The sequence below is a fragment of the Zalophus californianus genome, chromosome 14 (assembly GCF_009762305.2).
Source record: "Zalophus californianus isolate mZalCal1 chromosome 14, mZalCal1.pri.v2, whole genome shotgun sequence".
Classification (NCBI taxonomy): Eukaryota; Metazoa; Chordata; class Mammalia; order Carnivora; family Otariidae; genus Zalophus; species Zalophus californianus.
The window spans coordinates 10,441,307-10,461,735 of NC_045608.1; the positions used below are offsets into that span (position 1 = coordinate 10,441,307).

The following is a 20,429-nucleotide window of genomic DNA, read 5'->3' on the forward strand; positions in this document are numbered from 1 at the left end:
CATGATCCCAGGGTCCTGGGATCGAGCCCCACATCGGGCTCCCTGCTCTGCCAGAAGCCTGCTTCTTCCTCTCCTGCTCCGCCTGCTTGTGTTCCCTCTCTCGCTCTGTCTCTCTCTGTCGAATAAATAAAATCTTAAAAAAAAAAAAAAAAAAGGAACAGGCATCTGGGTGGAGGCTCAGAGTGTGGGTTTTGCAAGTGGTGAGTGAATCCATGGCCTTGATTTTCCACGAGGAGGCAGGAAAGCCTCCAAACCTCCTAAACAGAGTGCACTATAGTTTAAAATTGGGTCATCTGGCCTGGGCTGTCTTCCTGAGGCTTGACCCGAGGCGGGAAGCCAGGAGGGTTTCATGGAAAGCAAAGATGATTTCCTGACCCAGAGAACTAGATACTCGCCCTCGCTGAGCAGCCCCAGGCCAGCCTTTCACCCTCTCTGTGCTTTGGGACCTGCCCTGCTAGAGTGAGAGGAATAAAATCGAACCATTTCCTGGCTAGGGCGGTGGATGAAGGAAGAAATCAGTAGAAGAGGAAAGTGTGTACAATAGGAATGTCACCATGCATTTACCATCCCCTGCCTCCATCAGCTCGCCTCATTGTCTCATAATATTTTATAATTCTGTGGCATTGAAAGGCATCCTGAAGTTTACCTGCCCTGGACAACTTCAGGCCGTTTCTTTAAACTGCGGCTTTCCAAAGGAGATCTAATTTAACAGCCTAAACAAACAAAAGTGATAAATGCAGACATGCTGTGGGTGAAGGAGGGTTTTCTGGACCCTCAGAATCACCCCCCCACCCCACCACTACAGTGGGTGGCCCCTAAACTGGCTCTAAGGAAATCTGGGGTGCCATAAAGCACAGTTTGACAACCGCCGATTCAGCTTAACACCTTCTGCTTTACAGATGAGGAAATGGAAGCCCAGAGAGGCAAAATCCAGGGCCAAACTGCAGATTTCTCAACCCGACATTGAAGGCTTTTCAGGGAAGCAAAATGATGGGGCAACTGTTGGGTGTCTTGTCCCAAGCTTAGGGAAGTGAGAGACAGAGGGACAGAACCAGCCGGGGTAACGGGGTGTGTGTAACTTGGTGCTTACCAATAACTAGGAAGGTCTCCCTGGGTGTGGGGACTGCAGGGGTGGGGCGAGCAGCGTGGAGATCAAACAGTTCAAGAAGATCCCCATGGCTCTGCCCAGCACAGAGCAGGAGGGTGGAATTACAGGTAAGAACAGGGACTCAGGACAGACTGTGCCTGGGTCTGGATCCCAGCTTTCTCCACCTTCCCGCTGCGTGACTTGCGTAAATCACAGCCTCTCTGTGCCTCAGTTTTCCCACTTGGAAAATGGGCACAAGAATAGTTCTCAGCGTATTGTGCTGCTGGAAGGACTCATTAAGAAGATCAAGGTGAAGTGCCTAGCTCTGCGCCTGGCACATGGTAAGCGCTCGGTAAACACCAGCAACTGTTACGCTAGGTGTTCTGAGACCGTGGACTGGGGCTTGCGCCTGGTGACTGCCCCCCACCCATCATCCTATAAAAACAGTTTCTAGGGAGAACCCAAGGAGGGAGAGGGAGGGAAGAGGAGGTGGAGGAGGAAGGAGAGGGCCGCCTCTGGCTCTGCGCATCCTGCCTCCCAAAGCAGTTCTGTCCGATCTGGGTCACAGGGAGGCTCTGGAGCCTGCAGGCTGCTCTTGGCTCACCCTGGGGCAGAACGGCTCTCCTGTGAATGAAGCACAAAGGGAGAAGCTGCTCTTTATAACGTTGTGAGTCAGAGCACTTTGCGGGGATGGCAGGAGCGAGGAGGGCCTGTGGGGTGAGTCCGTATCAGGTGGCTGCCAGGCAGGGCTGCCAGCGACCTTCTAGAGCCTGTGATCCCCGAATTGCGTCCCAGCGGTTCTCATGCCCATGGTGCCCGAAGCTGGAACCCGACCCGTGGAGGGGACGGAGCAGGGGGGCAGGGTCCAGCTCCATCCTGAGAATGGGAGCAGGTGTGCTAGGGATGGGGCTGGAGAAGAGCCAAGTTGAAGAGCAGCTGTAAGTAAACTTTGAGATGCCCACAAAGACATCCAAGGGAAGACGTCAGGTAGACAATTAGATAAACAGAGATCATGGGAGATAGAAAGTCTAGAGAAGGTGCTTAGTCTGTGGTCAGCCCGCGGTCAGTAGAAGAGGTGGGAGATATGGGACTTGGGTCTGCGGTGGTCTGAAAATGTATCAGAATTTCCTCTACACGTGCCTTTTTCTGGGGAAGGGTCCAGCAGTTATCATCAGACACTCAGGAGCCCACGACTCAGAGAAGGGTTAAGACCATCAGCCTGATACTGTGGGAGATGCTGGTGGTCCCTGGTCCTATAAGGCCCTCATGACTCTGTCTCTGCTTCCAGGCGCCTGGTGGACCGTCTGGAGAACATGAGGAAGAACGTGGCCGGGGACGGGGTGAACCGCTGCATCCTGTGTGGAGAACAGCTGGGGATGCTGGGCTCCACCTGTGTGGTGTGTGAGGACTGTAAGAAGGTACTGTCAGCCTCCTCTTCCCTGCTTCCCTGCTCTTCTCATGCACAGGGCTAGGCCTGGGCTCAAGCCAGCCCTTGGGGCCCTGGGTCTTGGGGATGGAGCTTGGATCCTGAAGGGTAGTTGCCAGCATATGATTCCTTTGGGGGTGCTCCCATGCCCAACTATCTTCTAGGCAACCCTGATTCTGGTTCCTCTCCTGGAAGATGCTCTGACTCTTCTGCCCCTTGGAGCTCAGCTCAATCTAGGGTGAACTTGGGAGCCTGAGGTAGGACTTGAGCTATGATTGAGCCTCCAAGTATCCTGGTTGTGGCTTAGCGAGTTATGTGTCAGGCTCAAGAGCATACCAGGCAGGTGTCTACACCTGTGTGTACATGGAAGGTTTACTGAGCATCCTCTTACCCTGGCTTAGAAAGCCCCTCTCCAGCCAAGTTAGAGCCATTGGGCTTCTTGAGCATTCATTCTTGAAGGCGAGTCTCCCTGTGCTCCCTCCACCCTGCACCTTCCCCTCAAGCTGTCGGCACTTGACGATTCCAGGACACGGATACAACTGCCCTTGGGTCTGCCCAATTCCCAGGAAAGGAATTCAGGGGAACACCTGAGCTGGAGACATCCATAATGTCACTTGGCATCTCCTGCTTGGAATCCCCCTTAACATTTAGAATGCAATTTTGGGGGAAATTTATCTAGGCTAAAACACTTAATCTGCTGCAGCCAACCAGATAGTGAAAATTTCGTGACCTGTTGGGTTTTCCTTTTTGTCTTGACTGCCAGGCAACTCAGCCAAAAGTATAACATTCTAACCATCACACAGTCATAGCTTTTATACGGGTAACTTTCTTCTCCTTGGAGAGCTGAACCTGCAGCAGCCATAGGCTAGGTTAGGTCAGATTCATGCGGGAAAGAAAGAAGAAATAATAAACAAATAAATATGTGACCTCTCCTCTTGAAAACTCATGCCAGCGATCTCCCCTGTGTGGACACTGAAAACTCAGACCCCACAGGGACTCTTGGAGAACTCAGGAGAATTCACTCATCCAGTGCCGGGGAGTGACTCCAGTTGTTGTTATTGGAAATGAAGACTCAGATTGGAACTTTAATCCTAACTGGCCTTGGTCATGGGAGGGAGGTGAGGAAGAGTTCAAGCTCTTTACATCCACCAAGAGAGAATAGGGCTCAGTTGCCACCCTTCCCACCCCCTTCGCCCCGATCACTGGCAGCTCAGAGCCTGGCATATCTGAGTGTGCCCTGGGCTATATTTTGTCCCCAGAATGTCTGCACCAAGTGTGGGGTGGAAACCTCCAGTAACCGCCCGCATCCCGTGTGGCTCTGCAAAATCTGCATCGAGCAGAGAGAGGTGAGTCGATTGGTCCCATCTGGCTTTTGGGACACCCTTCCTTGTTTGCGGCACCCTTCCTCACTGTAACCAGGGAAACTGGGTGGCAGTCGAGGGCCGGGGAACCTGGCTAGGTATATGTCCTAAGGGATTGGTAAAAAGGAGCCAGCTCAGCGGTGAACACTGGTAGAACAGTCCATGACGTTTGAAAGAATTTCTGTTCTCCCGCTTCCGTGACTCTTCTCTTCCTCGAAGTAGGGAGCGCGCCATATTTAAGAGGTGGAAGACTTGGAGTCCACTTACTCTACTTTCACTCTCTCGCTGGGTAACCTCATACCAGTTCATCACCTTTCTGATATTCAACTTTCTCCATCAAGAAAATGGGTCTACTCAGGCCCTGCCTACTGAGTGTTTGGGGATAGTGTGTGAGTCAAGTAGGAATTGTGGCAGGCTCTGTACTGTGGGCAGGGAGCAAAGTTAAAAAGTGGCACTTGTGAAGGCAGGACTCTTAGTGACTGGCTGCCGTGTCTTCATCCTCTCCCTCTCTTCCCCTAGGTGTGGAAGCGTTCTGGAGCGTGGTTCTTCAAGGGCTTCCCCAAACAGGTCCTCCCACAGCCTATGCCTATAAGGAAGACCAAGCCCCAGCAGCCTGTCAGTGAGCCTGCTGCCTCTGAGCAGGTCGCGCCCGAGCCCAAGCATGCTGCCCGGGCTCCAACCCGAGGTACAATAAAACACCTTCTCCTTTTAGGACCAAGGACAGATCTTGGCTAACTGGTCTACACGGAGGATGTCCTGACATGATGTCTTGTGTTTCTACCCAGCTGGTGAACAGCCCGCCTCTGGGCTTGGGTTTAAGAACCCTATCTCCTCTGCACAGCTCACCGTGAACCCTTACCAAGAGGGTAGCACAGGAAACCAGTATGGAGCTTCCTCAAAAAGTTAAAAATAGGGCTACCCTACAATCCAGCAGTCGCACTACTGGGTATTTACCCAAAGAATACAAAAACCCTAATTCAGAGGAGTACATGCACCCCTATGTTTATAGCAGCATTATTTACAATAGCCAAGGTATGGCAGCAGCCTGTGTCCACCAATCGATGAATGAATAAAGAAGACATGGTAGATATAAATATAGATATACACACAATGGAATATTATTCAGCCATAAAAAAAGAATGACATCTTGCCATTTACAACAACATGGATGGAGCTAGAGAGTATAATGCTAAGTCAGTCAGAGAAAGACAAATACCATATGATTTCACTCGTACGTGGAATTTAAGAAACAATAAATTAGCAAAGGGAGAGAGGGAGAGAAACCAAGATACAATCTTTGAACCGTAGAGAACACACTGATGGTTACCAGAGGGGAGGAGTGGGGGGAATGGATGAACTAGGTGATGGGGATGAAGGAGGGCACTTGTCATGATGAGCACGGGGTGTTGTATGGAAGTGTTGAGTCACTATATTGTACATCTGGAGTGAATAGAACACTTCACAGTATAGTGTAATACGGTAACACTATTGTATCACGTAGTGTAATACGGTAACGCTATTGTATCACGTAGTGTAATACGGTAACACTATTGTATCACGTAGTGTAATACGGTAACGCTATTGTATCACGTAGTGTAATACGGTAACGCTATTGTATCACGTAGTGTAATACGGTAACACTATTGTATAATGGTAGAATTAAAATAAAAACTTCTAAAAAAAGAGAGGGTAGCACAGGAAACTCTCCAGCAATGCCGGGCTGCCAAAAGCTTTTGTTGTCATCCCTGATGGAGTATTTAGAGGTACAAGAGGTGGAAATTAAAATTAGAAACTGAGAGACTCCTGTCACCGCAATACACACCGGGGCCTGAGGGGGACTTGCTGGGAAGGCCTTCCTTCTTCTGCAACTTCTTCTGTCAACCATCTCCTGTATCTGAAATGGTACTACTTAAAAGTGAAAGATGAGTAGAAGGGAAATTACCAAAAGAAAATTACCACGGCTATGGATATTGTCACTCTTATCCAAGTATTACTATTAATTAAGTAAAATGATGATAAAAGGGAGAGGCAAAAAAGTAAAAAGAAGAAAAAAAGCAACTACAGTGCAAACATATTTTAACTGGTGAGACCAATGGGGCTGACCTCAGAAGAGGCCCTTGTCATGATCTCAGTTGACACTAAGTGATAAAATCTGGCCTGAACGTCAGTTCTGGAGTTGAGTGCAGGCAATGCTTCTGAAAGGTAAGTTGTCGCTGAAGGTCTCAAAGGTCGAAATGTCCAACTTTGTCTCCCGTAAGATGACTTCTAAAGGTGCGCAGTCCGGTGCCTGGCACTGAAAAGGCATCCACCAAATGCTTTCTTCCTGACATGGCCCAAGCAACGTCTATTCCTTGCAGAGAATTACCGAGTTTTCAATATACACCGTGTCCCCAAGGAGCCCCCAGTGTCACCGCCAAAACATCCTTCTTCCTGGTTAGGCTTTCCCTCCTGTAGCCTGAGAAGACTGCACAGCTTCACCATCAAGATCTAGGACATCTGAGACCAAGAGAACCTGAATCTCAGTTCCAGCTCTGCACGTCGCCTAGCCTTCTGAGACTCTTTCCTCATCTGTGAAATGGGGTTAATAACTCGCTGGGTTATTTTAAAGATTAAATGAGATGCTAGATGGGAGGTGCTTTGCAGAATGTAGCACTTAGTAAATATTGACCAATATTATATAATGTTAAAGACACAGACACACACATAAATAATATGAACTAGCTTATCAGATAACTTTGGACAAAGCAAATAACCCCAAAACTATGCTTGATATAACACCCATTCATATCACTAGAAAGAAGTAACATCACCAGCATTGCATAGTGACAGATGAAAAATTATTGGTAGAAAAATTATTGGTTATTCCAGTACTGGTGAAGGTGGGGGAAATGGATACTTTACAAACTGTTGATAGGACTATAAATCACCTCCAGGCTTTTGGAAAGTGTTATGGCAGAATTTAATAAAATTTGAAGTATACGTGCCATTTGATCTGGCAATCCCTCTCTGGGAATATATCTAACAGCAATAAAAGGACCAATATAAATAGATATATGTGTAAGTATATTTATTGTATCATTATTTATGGTAGCAAAACCCCTGGAAACCCCTAAATGTTCATTGATGGGATTGTTTAATGGATTGTGGTATAGCCACACCATGCTGTATTAGGCATCTTTTAAAATTGAACGATGGAAATGTATATTAGAGATTTGGAGTTATGCCCATGATAGAAGCTTTCGATATTCTTTTAACAAACCCTTACTGAACACCCAGCGAGTTCCAGACTCTGTTCTGTGCCCTAGGAATACAGTGTTAAGTGGAACAGACAAAATCCTTGCCCTCACACAGCTAAAATTGTCCTGGGGAGAACAGATACTCGACGAACCAAGGACGGGCAAATACCATGTAATACCAGATAGTGATGGTGTCCAGAGGACAGATGAAGCGGGTAAAGGGGACAGATGTGCCAGGAGGCTCCATGTTGGACAGAATGGTCACAGAAGGGCTGTCTGAGGAGCTAGTATTTGGGGGGAAGGGTGGAGAGGGCTCATGGAACATTTGGGAATGTCACGTGCAAAAGGACTTGAGGTTGGAGCATGCCTGGTGAGTCCTGGCAAGTGAACAGAGAACATTCTAGAACAGTTTGTACGATCATTGGCTAATAATCCCAATTTGTTCTTTTTAAAGGCTTGTGCATGCTCACACATGCTCGTGCACACAAAGGAAATCATGTGAAATAGTAAATGGGAGCTACCTCACAGGGGATGTTGGGAGAGGAGACTTCCACTTCATTTTGTAAAAGTTCTTAAGAGTGGCACTGGGCCCCTTTGTGTGTTCCTTAGGCAAGGGTTCTCCAGAAACCGTAAAACAAGGACTCCCCATCATTTCTCTCTCTCTCTCTCTCTCTCTCTCTCTCCAGGTGACACTGAAGACAGGAGGGGCCCAGGTCAGAAGACAGGTGGGTTCTGCTGACTCAATCTTCTATTTTGGGACAGGAGCCCTTCTAACCTTCTATCCCATGCCTCTGATGCCCTTTCTCCATTTAACACGTGCTTTTCTCTCCAGGTCCTGAACCGGCCTCTGCTCCTGGGCGAGGAAGCTATGGGCCTCCCGTGCGCAGGGCCTCTGAGGCACGCATGAGCTCATCCAGCCGGGACTCAGAGAGCTGGGACCACGGCCATGGTGGGGCTGCCGGTGACTCCACCCGGAGCCCAGCAGGTAGGAAACATGGGCAAATCCAGACAGGCTTCCTGGCTGAGGAGAATCCAAAGGATTGGGGGTGACAATGTTTTAATCCATGTATTCATTCAGTATTTATTGAGCATCTGTTGCATGCCACGTTCCGTTCTAGATGTTGGTTCTAGTCTATGGTAGAGGAAAGACAACTCAGAAACAATTCTGACTCTAGACATCCGTATGTTTGGTTATACCCATTTCCTGCTCTAATGCCAAATGTCAGGAAAACGTAGGGGTTTTTGCCTTCCTCCCAGGAAGCCCTGAGGAAAATGCAACGTGCCTTTGAGCAAAGTCGGGACACTTCCTTCTCACAGACCCACCCCAAGTTCTTTCTTCTCTTGGCCAGTGGCCTCTGCTGTCCGTGAGGATGGGGTGGTTCAGCATAGCCAGGATGTCACTCATAGCTGCTCTTGGCTCACTGGTGCCCAGCACCTCTGGCTGCACTCATGGGGGATTTATTTGCCAAGAGTGCCCACCGTGGGAGTCCTTGATTCCCGGACTTTGGGAAAAATGTCTACTGGATGGGAGAGATCAAAGCTCCCTACCTCCTGTGTGAGCCCTCAGAGCCACTTCATTTCCTTTTTAACAAGGGGATGAGACTGGGTCCAAAGTTAGATGGGCTGAATATTCAGGCCCCATGATGACCTCTGGCTTCTCTTCTTCAGTAGTGTGTCTGTGGCTTAGGCCCGTAGTCCCTCTTCTTGGCAAGAGAGCTGGGTCCATACCTTGTGCTAAATCCACCGTGCATACCCCCTAATGAACCTGTGATTCAGATTCATAGAGAAAGAAGAATTTCTCAGCTCTGCAACATCATATGGAATATTTGTTGTGTACTTACTATGTGCCAGATGCTGGCCCCAGCTCTTCACGTAGAACATCTCATTTAATCCTTGTCACAACCCCAAGCCCTGTTATGAAGACATCTACTCTTCCCATTTTACACATGGAGAAACTGAGCTCGGAGAAGTGATGCCACTTGCCCTAGGTCACACAGCTGATCATTGGTTCAAATGGAAATTAAACCTATGTCTGTCCAACATCAAAGCTTGTGCTTGTTTTTCTCTTCCAGAGGTGAAGTTTTTATTGAAAGTGCTTTTTTAAAACATCTTTTTAAATGGTGGTAAAATATACTTAATATTAAATTTACCATTTTAACTATTTTTGAGTCTAGAGTTCAGTGGCCTTAAGTGCATTCACACTGTCGTGCAACCATCACCACTAACCATCAGCAAAGCCATTTCATCCCAAACTGAAACTTTTACCCATTAAACAATAATTCTGCATTCCATTTCCCCCTCTCCAGCCCCTGGTAACCACTAACCACTAAGGATTTGCTTATTTTTGACATCTCATATAAATGGAATTACACAATATGTGGCCTTTTGTGACTGGCTTCTTTCACTGAGCATCCTGTGTTCAAGGTTCATTCATGTTATGACTTGTATCAGAACCCTGAATTCCTTTTTAAGGCTGAAAAATATCCCCTTGCATGGATAGACATTTTATTTATCCATTCATCTGTTGATGGACCTTTGGGTTGTTTCCACTTTTTGGCTGTTGTGAATAATGAACGTTGGTGTGCAAATATCCCTTTGAGTCCCTGCTCTTAATTTGGGGAGGGTCTATACCTAGAAGTGGAAGAGCTGGATCATATGGTAATTCTATGCTTAAGTTTTATAGGAACCACCCATCGTGGGTTCTACAGCAGCTTCACAAGTTTACATTCTCACCAGAAATACACAAGGGTTCCAGTTTCTCCACATCTTCACCAACATTTGTATTGTGTGTGTGTGTGTGTGTGTGTGTGTGCGTGCGTGTGTGTCCATCCTAATGCATGTGAACTGGTATCTCATGTTTCTGATTTCCATTTCCTTGATGGTTAGTGATGTTGAGCATCTTTTCATGTGCTCATTGGCCATTCGTATATTTTCTTTGGAGAAATGTCTATTCAAGTCCTTTGCCCATTTTTTAATTGGGATGTTTGTTTTATTATTGTTGAGTTACAGGAGTTCCTTATATATTCTGGATATTAATCCCTTTCCAGATCTATGATTTGTCAATACTTTCTCCCATTCTGTGGGTTGCCCTTTCACCCCATTGATAGTGTCCTTTGATGCACAAAAGTTTTTAATTTTGACGAGTCAAATTTTTCTTTCTTTTGTTTTCTGTGCTTTGGGTGTCATATTCAGGTACACCAAAGATTTATTTATTTATTTATTTGAGAGAGAGAGTGTGCAGTGGGGAGAGGCAGAGGGAGAGAGAGAATCTCAGTCTCACGACCCTGAGATCATGACCTGAGCCAAAACCAAGAGTCAGATGCTCAACCAAATGAGCCACCCAGGCACCCCCTCTTTGATCCATTTTTAGTTGACTTTTGTATATGAAGCCTGTGCTTTTAAGCCTCTGTATTATTTTGCCTCTTGAGGGAAAAGACAGTCACACAACATTCCTGAGCCAGATTTGACCCCCTGTCCCTCGAGAGTCAGTGTAAATGTTATCGCCATCTATGAAGCTTCTAGCATCCACCTGCTCCACCTTGAGCTAATTGCTCCCTCCTCTGAGTTCCCAGAGTACTGACACCCAGCTCTAATTAGTGCTTGTCACTGTCTAAAGCATATTAAAGCCAGAATTTCTTTCCCTGAGAGAACAGAAGACAGGGGATCAGCAGATCCATGTACCTTAGGTGTGTGTTAAAAGCACTTGTTCTCTGCCCCATTCCAGACCTATTAAATCAGAATTTCTGGGGTCAGGACCCAGACTCTGCACTTTTTAAGCAAATTCTTCAGGTGATTTCTGTGAATGCCGAAGTTTGAGAATCATTGCTCAAGAGCCTGAAAAGTTAGATAAGTGAGTTTAGATGTTTTCCTGAAGGTGCTAGGGAGCCACAGAAGAATATTGAGCAGAGGAAGGGCCAGCATCTTGTATTTTTATATCATTCACACATCACACAGGTATGGCAAGTCAGATCCTATCTGGTGGCACTGAGGTTACTCAGAGGGGTCTGGTGCTCCAAAACACAGACATGTCTGTGCTAACCTCTTTGTGCCATTTGCAGAAGGGATGATTGCAACCCTTCCTGATCTGCTGGAGCCCAGATACCCTTGCTGTATAGTAAAAGGCTCAGTCATTGCCAGCAGCCCTCAGTCATGAGCCAGACTAAGCCCCAGAGGGAATTGCAGCAGGAGTGCTGAGGATGACTTGCAACTCAGGTCCCAGACCCTCGACAAGAATCAAGTCAGCTCTGTGCTTCCCATTCAGTAATCCTGACACCTCCCAGTGCCCCATTCTCCGCAGATCTAGGATGTGGAGTTAGTGCTGTGGAATAAACCAAAATCATCCCGACTTTTCTTTAGGCTACAGAGGTCGTCTGGGCATCAATATCCCTTTCATGTTGGTATACCCAAACTCCAAGTCCAAAGGCCACCTGCACCAGGAAGCTGTTCCCATCCCCCTAGCCAAATGTCGCCTGTTGCCTCCATCCCCAGTGATGTTACTTATTTACCTCTATGGCCATTTCAGTTCAGTGTCAAGGGCACAAACACCAGAACAAAGACTGTGTGGGGTCAGATCTCAGCTCTACCACCTACTAGCTGTGCATTCCCATTTTACAGATCAAGACACCAGGCTTTCAATTACTGTAAAATGGAAAGAATGACAGTAATCAGTCTTAGCTTATGGGGCTGCTCTAAAGGATTAAGTGAACTGAAACCTCACAGTGGTACTTGTAAAGATCTTGGAGCAGAGCCTGACATGCTGTGGGGGCCCAGTGTGCACGATTATTCACTTTCTACCTCCTGGGGCAGGTATAACATAATAGCTAAGGACAGGGATTTTGGAGTCAGACAAACCTGGTCGGAGGTCCTAGCTGCTTCTGAGCTACGTGACTTTGGGCACACTTAACTGCCATTTTCTCTATTGCAAATGGGGACTGTAATACCACACATGACGTCAAGTTGTGAGCGTTCCGGGAGGTGATGCTCATGGCCTGGCACATCTGAAGCACTTAGTGGATGTTGCCCATTAGCGCTGTTTTATAAACTCATTATCTCAGTGTCTATCTCCTTCCTCTGACTGGGCCATGCACTCCTGGAGGAATTAAGATGGTTTTTGTCCATCTTTGCCTAGGGATTGGCACTTGGCAGACATTCCATGAACACTTGTTGAATGAGTGAGTGAGTGAGTGAGTGAGTGAATGAATGAATGAATGAATGAACAAAGACCCAAATGAACAAACCACAGTGCTACTGCAGAATCCGTAGGGCTTGGTAGGCTCCCAGCCAGAGGTGGCAAAGCATCTTCTGTCATTGGCATTTAAGCATCTCTCCAAGGACAAAGAGCTGAATTCAGGAAAGGTGGGATCCAGCCCAGTGAAATGAGAGATGACGGAGCTTTTTTCCAGGAATATCATACCTTCTGGATGCCAGGAACTGCTGTGTACATTATCCCCTCTGATGCCCCAGTAGCTGTGCAGGAGACCATAGCACTTGATGGTCTCAGGCAGACTCTGGAGACAAAATGCCTGAATTCAAACCTTGGTTCTGCCACTAACCAGTAAGGAGACATTAAGTGAGCTCCTTAGCCCTCTGTGTCCAGCTTCTCCATTTGTAAAATGGAGATAATACAGCACCCAGTTCATGGGGTATAGAGATTAAGTAAGTTCTTCTATGTAAAGTCCCTGAAACACAGAACATGGTAAGCATGAAATAAATGTTAATTCATTATTATCCAGTAGATAGAGCTGTTGCCTCCATGAGACATCTGAAGTTCAGAGAGGGTGAATGACCAGCCCAAAGTCACACAGCTTATACAAGAAGCTGGAGGCAGAGCTAGGTCCATGTGAAGATAGAGACCAGATTCAATAATAATACTTAGTGTTTACTCCATGCCAGGTGCTGTTCTGAGCCCTTTGCTTGTATTGTATCATAACATCTCTACTGCAACCCTAGGAGGTAGATACTGTTATCCCCATTTCGCAGATGAGGAGACTGAGGCCCAGAGAGGCCAGGTCATTTGCCCAAGGTCACACAGATGGAGGCAACACCCTGAAACCTTTACTTTTCGACCCCCATGTCGCCGCTGTGACCTGCACAGGGGATCTGAGTGTTGCACAGAGAGAAGGCACAGAAGGGAGGAGAGGATCTAGAGATGCTGAGGGTGTCGGGGTCCCGCACTCAGTTCAAACCCAGAAGGCATTGCCTCGGGCCAGCTCGCCAGTTCCAGGCCCCCACCTGCTGCCACTCTGTGTGCGCATGCGCAGAACAGGACCGGCGCTTTCCTTTCCTTTCCCCGGCAGGTTTGCGACGGGCCAACTCCGTGCAGGCCTCCAGACCCGCTCCCGCCTCCGTGCAGAGCCCAGCGCCGCCTCAGCCTGGGCAGCCAGGTATCTGCCGCCCGCCCACCCAGACTGCCACTCAGCTGGGACCCCGGTGCCTCCTGTCCTTGCTTGCAGAGCCCGCCGGGCTTTCTGCAAAGCCACAGCCACCACCAAACCCTCAACTCTGCGAAGACCCTGAGAATGAGTAATCCTCCGGGTGGGGAAGCCGGGCACAAGTGAGACGCGAGTCCCAGACCCGCGTTGACAGGGCTTTTTCTTTCCCCACTGCCCCGCCTCAGGCACTGTCACTCCCTTTCACAGTCCTTACCTCATGCACCTGCCGCCTGCTCTCTTCTTCACATCTTTCTTCAAATGCATTCACTTGAAAAACGCAACCGAGAGAACTTGCTATCACAGACTCTCTGTCACGGAAGTACTGGGGACAAATGCTCCCAGAACAGCAGTGTGAGAGTCAGGAAGAAATGGTGACCAAAGAGATGGTAATATGGGAAAATCTATACAAATATGGATTGCATAAAACAATAGAAATAATGCCTACTCGGTGCAGTTAACATTGTGTTATTTTAAGAGAAACCTTATATATATATATATATATATATATATATATATATATATATATATATAATAATGGCATAAATGAGAAACTGGTATTCCGTGCCGTAAAGACACCCAGCAGTTTGCTAGGGCTATCCTAACAAAATACCACACACCAAGTGGCCTAAAAGTACAGATATTTATAGTCTCACAGTTCTGAAGGCCAAAAGTCTGAAATCAAGGTGCTGGCAGGGGTGGCTCCTCCTGAAGGCTGTCAGGGAGAATCCGCTCCGTGCCTCTCTCCTAGCTTCTGGTGGCCCACACCTTCCTTGGCCGGTTGGTGGCATTCTCCCTGTGCCTTCACATCATCTTCCTTCTATGTACATCTCTGTGTCCAAATTTCTCCTTTTTTGTAAGGCCATAGTCGTATGACCTCATCTTTACTTGAACATCTGCAAACACCCTCTTTCCAAACAAGGCTACATTCACAGGGACTGGGGGGTTAGAACTTCAGCATCCTTTGGGGAATACAATTCAACCCATTGCAGGGGGTAATTATAAAAAAAGTAATGCAATGAAAATAAAGCCATGCAGTGAGAGTCTCAGTATGCTGGCCTGTTGAAGGTTCTGAGCCCGAGGCCTGTTCTTTTCTGCTCAAAAGGGAAATTCACAAAAGTTAGAGAGGTGTTAGAGACGAAGTAACACCTAAATGCAACATTTCCATGATGGAGTCGGTATTGATAATACCGAGGCAGGCAGTGGAAACTGCAATGACTTTCTTGCTGTGTGGTTGAATGTTATTCCAAGCCCCCTCCCTGTGGCTCTCTCCTGCATCCTATACTTTGGGAAATGTAGTTGTAAGGAATCCACTGGACCAGGAATGACCACCATAGCGATGGTGGGCTCAAGGCATAAATCTGCCTGTCACCTCACAAACAATTCTTACTCCATTCGTTCATCAACTTCTTAATAACTGGTGAAATGCAAAGAACAGGTACAGCCATCCCCATTTCACAGAAGAGGAAGCTGAGGCCCAGGAAGGAAGCACTGGGGCTTGAACCCAGGTCTTTCTGACCTCAGAGTCTCCCACTGGGACCATTCCTGCATCCCTGGGTACCTCGGTCCATCACCTGCTGCCCCCAGGCCTGTGTCCACACTCCTGAAATGAAGGCAGGGGAGGGGAGGGGGAGACAGGGAAGAACACCCAAATGATGCCACCTTCTCTGCTCCGTCCCTTTCTCTTTCCCCATTCAGGGCCTCCAGGAGGCAGCAAACCCAGCCCTGGGCCAGCAGGACGCTTTCCAGATCAGAGACCAGGCAAGTGTTCCTTTCTTCCCATACCTGTCCAGTGGCCACCCCTCTTCCTGTGGGAGAGCAGGAGCTGCTAGATCTTTGCCCCCTCTGCTCTCAGAGACCCATCTGATGAGCTCTAAGGGGACTCCCTAATTCCAAAACTCTCGAGAGTCCTCACTAAGATTAGATAGAAAAAGACAGCACATGCAGTGGTTAAGAGCACAGACTGCTGGAGTTCAAATCTGGGCTCCTTTACTTCCCAGCTGTCAAGTCACTTAACTTCCCTGAGCCCGTTTCCTTATCTCTAAAATGGGAATAACCTCACAGAATTGATGGGAGGATTAAACAAACTAAGGCATATAAAACCTTAGCACATGACCTGGAATGGATTAAGATCATGCTAAGTGACAGTGATTCTTTCCTATGATGTATATGCATCGTCATCAGTTTCTAGGGCTATGGCTTCTTCATTGCTTTCTAGCTCACCAGGGACTGTTTTAAGTACTGTACACGTAGTAGATAATTTTTAAAAATAACAGCTACTAGTTTTAAGCGCCCTCAGGTATTATAATTCCCATTTTACATGTGAGGAAACTGAGGTTCAGAGACATTAAGTAACTTGCCCCACATCACACAGCAGAGATTCAAACCCAGGCCGTCTGGCTGCAGAGCCCAAGCACTGATCAGTACCCCCATGAGGTCTGTTTTGCCTGCATCTGAATCAGCTCCTGGGAATTGTTATAAGACATGGACTCCAAGGCCCATGGCACTGCCTACGGAGTCTGGATGGGACCTGAGAACCTGCATTTTTGCAAGCTTCCCTAGGTGGTTTTGACCAAGGCAACATTCAGAGGACCAGTGAATAACATGATGCACCCCACCCCTTGCCCCGTCAACTGGATGTGGTGATCCTCCGTGGCTGGGCTGGGGTGGTTCTGGTATAAGGCTTGCCGAGCACCTGGTATACAGTAGGTGCTCATCGCTGATGTAATGCTGCAGCAGTGCTAAGGTCATGACACAGAGACTCAGCTGCCTCTTTCCTGCCCTTGCCCCATCTCCCCTGCAGAGGTGGCTCCTGGCGACTCTGGCTACGCTGGGGCCATGGCCCCACCGCGGGAGGAGAGAACAGGGGGAGTTGGAGGCTACTCAGTAGCTGGAGCCAGGGAGGACCGAGCGGGCCCCCCTCCGGGCCCATATTCCCAAGCGTCTGCTGCTGCCCCCCAGCCTGCCGCGGCCCCTGCGCGCCAGCCCCCACCCCCGGAGGAGGAGGAAGAAGAAGCCAACAGCTATGATTCGGATGAAGCAAGTAGGTGGCCCTTACAGGAGGGGTGTCTCAGGAGAGTCACTCGGGGAGAGAGGAGCAGCCCCTCAGTGTTCCGAGCCTAACAAACATATTAACCAAGCTATAAAGATACAGATTTGTGTTACTAAATTGACAAAACAACATCAGCTTTCTAAAGAATAGGTGCTACGTATATTTTTGTGATAAATACGTAACATCAAAGTTACCATTTAAATCATTTTAAAAGAGTACAGTGCTACTACATTTGCGATGTTCAGATGTTCAGTACGGTGGTTCCTCAACAAGTCAGACAGAAGTATCATATGACCCAGCGTTTCACATATATATACATATGTATTTTAATAGCCTCCAAAACTCTTTAATGTGTATCTTCTAAAAGTAATTTCTTGACCATAATTTAAAAATTTAAAAATTCCTAGACATTTCCTCCTGCATCCATCCCTTCAATGACTTGTAAAGTGCCTGTTCTGGGCCTCGCCCACTCAGACCCAAAGTCCTAGGGACCCACACACACACGCCGGTGATCCTAGCATGGGCAAGTGTACTTATGTTGGGTATGTCTGAGCAGCAGGGGAGAGCTGGGGTGGCCTTTGTGAGCTGGAGGGAGACGTGGACGGACGAGGGTCTGGATCTAAGATGTGTTGTGGGGTTGGGGGCATTCCAAGAGCTCCTGGTCAGGTGGACAGACAGGACGTACACAGAAGAAGTAGGCCTACAGTCATAATCAGTGGCCTGGCTTGGGCCCATCCTGTCACCTCTCCTTGATGTAAAATGGGAAGTGAATACAGCCTCCCACACAGAGCTGCGGGGAGGGTAAACTGAAGTACCTCCTGGGAAAAGGCTTCATAAACTGGCAGTCATTATTATTGTGTAGTGCTAAACACACAAGAGGAATTACGATGTAGTATGCACATCAGAAGTCCTAAATGTCAACACCTGCTGAGCGCTACTTTTGTGCCCAGCACTTTTTCTAAGTGTGTTGTGTGCACGTGCTCCTTTAGTCTTCCCACTGGGCCTGGGAATCGGTGCTTCTACTAATCCCATTTCACAGATAGGGAGACCGAGGCTCCGAGAGCTTCAGGGGCCTGGCCAACCTCACACCACCAGTGAGTGGAAGGGCTGATGGTCACTCACAGATGACCAGGATGAAATATCAGCTGTGCTCTCCCACGGGTCCCGGGTCTGCCGTCTTGGGAAAGGAGAGTGGGGAGTCCACACTACCTTGTGAGCCTCGGGCTGCTTCTGCTCTGGAAATGCGCTGTACCTAGCCCACCTTTCTGCCTTTCTGCACACTAGCACCTGAACAGCATCCGCTGCTCCTTCCTTCTGCCTTCAGTATCTCTTCACTGACCTGCCAAGCCTAGAGGATCCCTCCCAGCTTGTATCTGTCCCTATGATGAGCTGTCCCCGGTGATTTATAACAAGCCTATCACTGTATTCAACTATATACTGCTCACGCACTCATGGACTCATCTCTGTAGTTGACAAGTATTTTATTAAGCACATACTACGCGCTCCAAACTATTCTAGGTGCTAGGGACACCATGGGGGGCGGGGGCAGTGGCGAAGAAAGGCCAAAATGGCTGATCTAAGGGAATTAACATTCTAGTGGAGAGAAATAGTTAACATACCAATGAGTTTGTTTCAAATGGGTTTGTTTCAAATGGAGATAGCACACCAAGAAGGAAATAAAATAGGGCAATGACCATGAGGGTGGGTGCTTTAGATGGAGTGATCAGGGAGGGAGGAGGTGACATTTAAACCAAGATATGGATAATGAGACGACACCAGCCATGTGAGGATCTAGAGGGAGAGTGTTCCAGGCGGAGGCAACAGCAAATGCTCAGACTCATTTCTTCCTTTAGCGAGTAAGTGAGCACCGACTGTGTGCCCTATACTGTGCCCAGTGGGGACACAGCAGTGAAGGAGACGGTCACAGCCCTTGCCCTCGGGGGGGCTCTCAATCTAGCAGGATGGGAAGTCATTAACTAGGCAATTGCACACATGATTAAGCGATCACAGGTGTGCCGAGGGCTCTGAAGTAGAGGAGGGTCTATCAGGATGGGGTGTGCAGAGCAGGGACTGAGTCTTCCCCTCTATAGGCTCAATGCCTTGACCAGACTGGGCACATGGTAAGTGCTCAGGAAATGTTTGTTGAATGACTGAACGAATGTTCTCTTTGTTCCTGCCTCCGCCCCCTACAGCCACCCTGGGTGCCCTGGAGTTCAGCCTTCTCTACGACCAGGACAATAGCTCCTTGCACTGCACCATCATAAAAGCCAAGGTAAGTGAGAGGCCAAGCTGGGGACCACTCAGGATGCTCTGGCTTGTCTAGAGGACTTGGGGATGGAATGGGTGACCAGGTCGGCCTGTCTATCTGTGACAGTGACGGTGATGAGAAAGGGGCAGGAATTAGCCATGGGCGCTTTTTTGGGAGGGCTTCCTTCAGGGGTGGTCCCAGGGGGGTTTCACGGTACTGTAGCTGCCTCCCAGGAGTGGAGGCAGCTGGGAGTCAAGGGCAGAGCTGAAATCAGCCCGGCCCCGTCCACAGCCTCTGGAGGGGACCAAAGCAGAGGGGCTGCCTGGTGGCATTGACTTGACAGCTGACAGGCCCACCCAGTGGTTCCTTCTGCTCCTGTGACTATCAGGCTGGAGCAGTGGCCAGAGTGGGGGGTGGGGGGAAACCCATTGTTGCAGATCCTACGACATCTCGCGGCTGCAGGCTCCAGGGGGAGCGAGCCAACTCAACTCAACTCCGGACCCTGAGGAGAGCTGGATGATACCAGTGTACATCCTGGAAAGTAACTGGAGTTTCCCCCACTGCAAATCTGGCCCATGTGGAAGCAGAAACAAGGCTCAGGAAGCAGGCTTCCTGGGTTCAAACACTAGCTCCATTGCTCCCCAGCTGTGTGATTTAGGGAAAGTTACTCAACTTCTCTGAGCCCCAGTGTGCCATTTGTAAATCTGGGATAATAATGTGCATCTCCCATAAGCATGACTGAGTATTAAGTGTAAGGTGGCCACATGTTCCCGTTTGCCCAGGACAGCCCCTAGCCATGCCTGTGACCTTGCTGGAATAATTAAAAGCTCCCCCTTTCACGCACAAAATGTCCCAGTTTGGATGATAAACGAGGCTAACGCTTAGCACAACTCCCGGATCAACACGCCCAGGGCACATCTTCAGCAGGTTTTGCTGAGCGCCTGTTTTTATCAGTCGCTGTAGCAAGTGCTCACGTGCCCCAAGAGCACAATGAGGTAAGCACATTCATTAGCTCCAGTCATCTTCCTGGGAACTTCAGAGGTAGGGAGCATTATTAGCCCTGTTGATAATACCAATGGGGAAACTGAGTCTCAGGAAGGTTAAAGCCTGAGGTCACACAGCTGGTAGGGGGAGGGCTGGATTTCCGTTCGGATGTAATGGTCTCGCTCTCTGCCATTCAGTCCCCTCCTTCAGCTCCAGAAATGGGGGAAAGCCACGCCATCACTGCCCCCTCGAGACAGGGGAACAGAACACTCGCATGCTCTTTGGCTGGGCGGGTGACGGAGATGAGCAAAGTGTGTAAGATGTTCGCTGTGGTAGTAGCTCTGGTAAACCGGCCTGAGCAGGCCCCATACAAAGACGTTCAAATTCAGATTTTTAAAAGCATAGCATCTGCCAGGTGGCAGCCTTGCAGTAGTCATTCCAGAAACGTTCATTAAGTGCCTACTCTGTACCCGGCACTGCCCTACACGCCGGTGATCCTAGCATGGGCAAGAATTGGCCCTACCCTCGTGGACTCACGTCGGGGAAATGGCCCAGAAACCACTGGCATTTCCTGAGTATTATATACTCTCCAGGGCCTTCCACTATG

The 20,429-nt window shown here is 48.5% G+C and overlaps 1 protein-coding gene across 8 annotated transcripts in view; it reads left to right on the forward strand.

Annotated features, from left to right (window-relative positions):
- RPH3A (rabphilin 3A) overlaps positions 1-20,429 on the forward strand; it is a 268,394-nt gene that overhangs the window by 226,496 nt on the left and 21,469 nt on the right. For 7 of the 8 annotated variants that reach the window (XM_027575138.1, XM_027575140.1, XM_027575145.1 and 4 more), the window contains 9 exons: positions 2,376-2,505; positions 3,773-3,859; positions 4,394-4,559; positions 7,797-7,835; positions 7,943-8,095; positions 13,407-13,493; positions 15,237-15,299; positions 16,342-16,581; positions 18,783-18,862. In XM_027575138.1, the coding sequence (XP_027430939.1) occupies positions 2,376-2,505; positions 3,773-3,859; positions 4,394-4,559; positions 7,797-7,835; positions 7,943-8,095; positions 13,407-13,493; positions 15,237-15,299; positions 16,342-16,581; positions 18,783-18,862 (1,045 nt within the window). The remainder of the gene's footprint in view (positions 1-2,375; positions 2,506-3,772; positions 3,860-4,393; positions 4,560-7,796; positions 7,836-7,942; positions 8,096-13,406; positions 13,494-15,236; positions 15,300-16,341; positions 16,582-18,782; positions 18,863-20,429) is intronic. The other variant, XM_027575139.1, reaches the window with a different exon arrangement.